The 5,505-nt window shown below is 43.5% G+C and overlaps 1 protein-coding gene across 1 annotated transcript; it reads left to right on the plus strand.

Annotated features, from left to right (window-relative positions):
* Nucleotides 1-232: 232 nt before the first annotated feature.
* LOC122650499 (titin homolog) lies at nt 233-5,505 on the plus strand. Its single transcript, XM_043843910.1, has 5 exons — nt 233-2,149; nt 2,522-2,663; nt 2,946-4,790; nt 5,009-5,156; nt 5,471-5,505. Exons 1-5 carry the CDS (start codon nt 240-242, stop codon nt 5,503-5,505), a joined length of 4,080 nt encoding a protein of 1,359 aa, XP_043699845.1. The 5' UTR covers nt 233-239.

The raw sequence follows: 5,505 nt of genomic DNA on the forward strand, positions 1-5,505 counted from the left end.
GTATGATGGTGTGGATGCGTCTCAATGTTTATGTTCGTTGAAATTAGATAGGGAGATAATGAAAATATTATCCCAATGAATTTCAGTGTTTAATCTGCTTGTATATTTTAATTTTCTTTTTCTCAGAGTGCTGTGAAATTTTTCCTGACGATTTCCCTTAAAAAATTAGGGACCATATTTTTTTCTTGTTCTTTTTTTTTTGGTTTCCTTTAAAACAAGAAAAAGAGAGGTGTGAAAACATGGGTTTTAATGAAATCAGGAGTGGGGTGATTTTATCCATCAGAAATTTTTATAGATGGGTTGGTAGTTTTCCCTTGATTCTGGGTATGGTTGTTGTGTTCTTCCTCCTCCATAGATTTCTTCCGTCTGTGTTCAGCTTTATGCTCTCATCATCCCCCATTATTGTATGCACCGTTATTCTTCTTCAAGCATTTTTAAGGTTTGGACATCGTAATGTTCACAAAGATGAGAAGAAAGAGAAAGATGACAACTCTGCAGAAACTCCTCTGGCCAGTAGGAGAAGAGACATTACAGACAAGACCAAGTCTTCTGGATTTAGTTCGCACCATGGAGAGACCTCCTTCTCTGGGCAGGAGGAGAAGAGACATTCGGACTCTAGACCTCATCCATCTCTTGCATCTCTTGAGGATTCTTACGATATCTCTGAATGCTCAATTGCATCCAATGATGGCAGCTTTGAGATGGAGGATGAGGCCGAGAAACTTGAAGATGGAGTTCAACCTGTGGAATGGACAGAAGATGATGAGAAGAATCTCATGGATCTTGGGACTTCCGAGCTAGAGAGGAACCGAAGACTAGAGAACCTAATTGCAAGGAGAAGGGCAAGGAAGATCTCGAAACTGGCGGCAGAGAAGGATTTGATTGATTTCGACAATAATGAGTTCTTTCAAATTCCTGCCATCACAACAAAGAGAAATGAACCTCCTCTTGACCTCTCCTACAATCCCATTGACGCAAGTGAGTTACCACCAATTCCATGTTCAGCTCCTCCTGTTCTTTCGTCAACAAGGAACCCTTTTGATATTCCTTATGACCCACTTGAAGAAAAACTAAATCTCAAGGAAGGCAGCTTCCAGGAGGAGTTCATGGCGGTTCTTCAGAAGGATGTTCACTTCTGCAGGCATGAAAGCTTTTGTTTGGGGCCTTCGTTCATGGGAGAGCCTAAGAAAGACATATGTGACAGCAAGTTGACTCTTTTCGAAGTAACTGAACAGAATACATCCGAGAGAGTGATGGGTGGAGGCTATCCTTCCTTCCCTGAAGGAACAACTGATGAGCCACTTCCTTCTTTGGTTGCAGATTTGGGTGATCAGGAAAAGTTCATTCAACAGGATTTTTCCCAAGAAGGAACATTGATCTCCCACACCGGTTTTGTTCCCGAAAGTGTTGAACAAGAAAGCCAAGCCTCCAATGAAGTGGTGAATTCCAATTCCGAGGACATTGAGCACGAAGTGAACAAAGAACTGCAAAAGGTCAGCATACATGGAGTGGACAAAGAAATTACCCATGAAATGGATTCTGAATCGACCACGTCTAACCCAGGTGAAGTTTATGTGAAACCGGAGGTACCCGGAAAGTATGAAAGCTTGAGCTCCTCTCCATCAAAAGAAGATGATGATGATGCTGAAAGTGAAAAGACCTTCGTTAATAATAAAGATGAGGAATTGGAAAATCCGAGCTGCCATATTGCAGAGGGAACAGATTATAATCAAAGAGAGGAACCATATTATGATTCAAGCCTGTCAGCAATTGATAAGAAAACCATAGAAGAGAGTTTGTTTTATGTGGACAAGGGAGTGATCCTGACCACCGCTTCCTCCCTAGCTTCAGACTTACAGGTTGAAGTATCACAAGCAGGCTCACCTCCAACAGCGCTTGATAGAACCTTTTCACAAATAGATGGGGATTCCTTGGTGTATGGTGAAGGAATCACTAAAGAGGAATTGAGTTGTGGTAGTGAAGTGCCCTATGATGCCTCTTCTCATACTAGTGACGAAGGAAATGAATCGAGATCCAACCACATAACCAAAAACAGCGAAATTGAAACTACTAGAGCGGGACATTCAGGGGACAGTGATAATCAAACTGCACCACATGTGGTGCTGGAAACAGTGGTTGTTGAGCAAGTCTCATCCGACTCATCATGGGATTCAGAGGCTGTTGAGCATGTTTCAATCAATACAACTTTATTATCTTCTCCTCCTCTCATGGATAGAGTTCTTTCAGCCACATCTGTTCTAAATGTGCTTTTTGATGTGGCTTGTAATGATTCAGATGCATCATCACATGAAGCTTTAACTCACCCTTTCAAAGGGGAGGTGAGTTCTGACAATGAAGTACCGTATGGTGCCTCCTCCCATCTTGGTGGTGATGAAAATGAATCGAGTCCAAACAAAATTATTCAGAGCAGTGAGGAAACTATAAAAGCTGGACTTTTAGGGGGCAATGATGATCCAATTGCACCACATGCAGTATCGGAATCAGTGGTAGTTCAGCAAATCTCCTCCCACTCATTGCCAGAATCAGCGGTTGTTGAGAAAGCTCCAATAGAGACATTCACATCACCTTATCCTTCCATGGATCAAGTTCTTCTGCACATTTCTGATCCAAAGATCTCTGTTGATGAGGAGAAAGATAAATCGGTACCCTTGATGGAGGAGCCAATCGTTCAGCCACCTCCTAAAGGAGTTCATGAAGAACCTCAGATGCAGTTCTTGATGGAGGAACCATCTCTCAATGGTAAAGAACCTCAGCAGATCCCTGTTGACGAGGAGAAAGAGAAACTGGTACCCTCGATGGAGGAGCTAATTGTTCAGCCATCCCCCAAAGGAGTTCATGAAGAACCTCAGACGCAGTTCTTGATGGAGGAATCGTCTATTAATGGTGAAGAACCTCAGGAGATCCCTGTTGATGAGGAGAAGGAGAAATTGGTACCCTTGATGGAGGAGCCAATTGTTCAACCACCCCCCGAAGGAGTTCATGAAGAACCTCAAACACAATTCTTGACGGAGGAACCATCTCTCAATGGTGAAGAAGCTCAAGAGATCCCTGTTGATGAGGGGAAAGAGAAACTGGTACCCTCAATAGAGGAGCCAATTGTTCAGCCACCCCCCAAAGGAGTTCATGAAGAACCTCAGATGCATGTCTTGATGGAGGAACCATCTCTCAATGGTGAAGGAGCTCAGGAGATCCCTATTGATGAGGAGAAAGAGAAACTGGTACCCTCGATGGAGGAGCCAATTGTTCTGCCACCCTCCGAAGGAGTTCATGAAGAACCTCAGATGCAGTTCTTGATGGAGGAACCATCTCTAAATGGTGAAGGAGCTCAGGTGATCCCTGTTGATGAGGAGAAAGAGAATCTGGTACCCTTGACGGAGGAGCCAATTGTTCAGCCTCCCATCGAAGGAGTTCATGAAAAGCCTCAGATACAGTTCTTGATGGAGGAGCCATCTCTCAACGGTGAAGAAGCTCAGGAGATCCCTATTGATGAGGAGAAAGAGAAACTGGTACCCTCGATGGAGAAGCCAATTGTTCAGCCACCCCTCAAAGGAGTTCATGAATACACTCAGACGCAGTTCTTGATGGAGGAACCATCTCTCAATGGTAAAGGAGCTCACGAGATCCCTATTGATGAGGAGAAAGAGAAACTAGTACCCTCGATGGAGGACCCAATTGTTCTGCCACCCTCTGATGGAGTTCATGAAGAACCTCAAACGCAGTTCTTGATGGAGGAACCATCTATTAATGGTGAAGGAGCTCAGGTGATCCCTGTTGATGAGGAGAAAGAGAATCTGGTACCCTCGATGGAGGAACCAATTGTTCAGCCACCCACCGAAGGAGTTCATGAAGAACCTCAGATGCAGTTTTTGATGGAGGAGCCATCTCTCAATAGTGAAGAAGCTCAGGAGATCCCTGTTGATGAGGAGAAAGAGAAATTGGTACCCTCGATGGAGGAGCCAATTGTTCAGCCACCCCCAAAAGGAGTTCATGAAGAAACTCAGACGCAGTTCTTGATGGAGGAACCATCTCTCAATGGTGAAGGAGCTCACGAGATCCATATTGATGAGGAGAAAGAGAAACTGGTACCCTCGATGGAGGACCCAATTGTTCTGCCACCCTCCGATGGAGTTCATGAAGAACCTCAGACGCAGTTCTTGATGGAGGAACCATCTCTCAATGGTGAAGCAGCTCAGGTGATTCCTGTTGATGAGGAGAAAGAGAATCTGGTACCCTCGATGGAGGAGCCAATTGTTCAGCCACCCACCGAAGGAGTTCATAAAGAACCTCAGATGCAGTTCTTGATGGAGGAGCCATCTCTCAACGGTGAAGAAGCTCAGGAGATCCCTGTTGATGAGGAGAAAGAGAAACTGGTACCCTCGATGGAGGAGCCAATTGTTCAGCTACCCCCCAAAGGAGTTCATGAAGAACCTCAGATGCATGTCTTGATGGAGGAACCATCTCTCAATGGGGAAGGAGCTCAGGAGATCCCTATTGATGAAGAGAAAGAGAAACTAGTACCCTTAATGGAGGAGCCAATTGTTCAGCCAATCCACAATGGAGTTCATGAAGAATCTCAGACGCAGCTCTTGATGGAGAAACCATTTGTCAATGGTGAAGAACCTCGAGAGATCCCTGTTGATGAGGAGAATGGGAAACTAGTACCCTTGATGGAGGAGCTAATTGTTCAGTCACCCCCCAAAGGAGTTCATGAAGAACCTCAGACACAGTTCTTGATGGAGAAACCATCTCTCAATGGTGAAGAACCTCAGGTCAGTTTGTTTTACATAAATGACATTTGATTTAAATGTAGAACATGTCTGCTATGATTCATTGAGATGATCTAATTTTACCGCAATGCAAGAGTTTTGTAAAACAGAGATTGATTGTAGTAAGCAATTGATGGCAAGCATAAGAATTCTTCTGAATTGCAAATTGACAAAATAAATAGCACCAGATGCTGACAGCGGTAGCTTCTTTATACAAGCAGGAACAATCTACAATTCTGGTGAATTCCACTGAAGAAACCAAGATCATCCCAAGTAGGAACGAGGCAGTAGTTTGCCAGGATGAGATAGAGGACAAGGAGAAATCAAAGCCTAGTGAAGTTAATGAAGCTGAATCCACTGTTCACTCAAGTAAGCCTTATCTCTATTGCTTGATTCTTTTCTTTTTTTTTTCTCTAACAATGATATATGTCATTGACTCATCAAATAGATTAATATGTTTACTGCTCATCTCAGGTGGGGAATCATTATTGTGATTAGAAAGAAGCTAGTTTGAAGGTGGAAGTTCTCGCGACAAACCATCTGAAGCGAAGTTTGATAAACATATCATTTTGGAGTTTGCTCAGTGACGACCCAGTACTGAAGGGTAACAAACGTGGATCGATCTGCTAGTGTACATTATATTAACCTACTGAACCCCACAAAATTTGTAAATTGGTTTTCAGTTGCAAAGGAAGTAAATTATGTATATTGGGTTTGA

This window comes from Telopea speciosissima, chromosome 2 (assembly GCF_018873765.1).
Source record: "Telopea speciosissima isolate NSW1024214 ecotype Mountain lineage chromosome 2, Tspe_v1, whole genome shotgun sequence".
In the NCBI taxonomy this organism is placed as follows: Eukaryota; Viridiplantae; Streptophyta; class Magnoliopsida; order Proteales; family Proteaceae; genus Telopea; species Telopea speciosissima.

Excerpts from the sequence above, each read along its gene's own strand:
- LOC122650499 (XM_043843910.1), top strand. The coding sequence starts at position 240 with ATGGGTTTTAATGAAATCAGGAGTGGGGTGATTTTATCCATCAGAAAT. Across the intron at positions 2,150-2,521 it reads ACAGTGGTTGTTGAGCAAGT|CTCCTCCCACTCATTGCCAG; the intron begins CTCATCCGACTC and ends AGTTCAGCAAAT. Across the intron at positions 2,664-2,945 it reads ATGAGGAGAAAGATAAATCG|AAATTGGTACCCTTGATGGA; the intron begins GTACCCTTGATG and ends GAGGAGAAGGAG.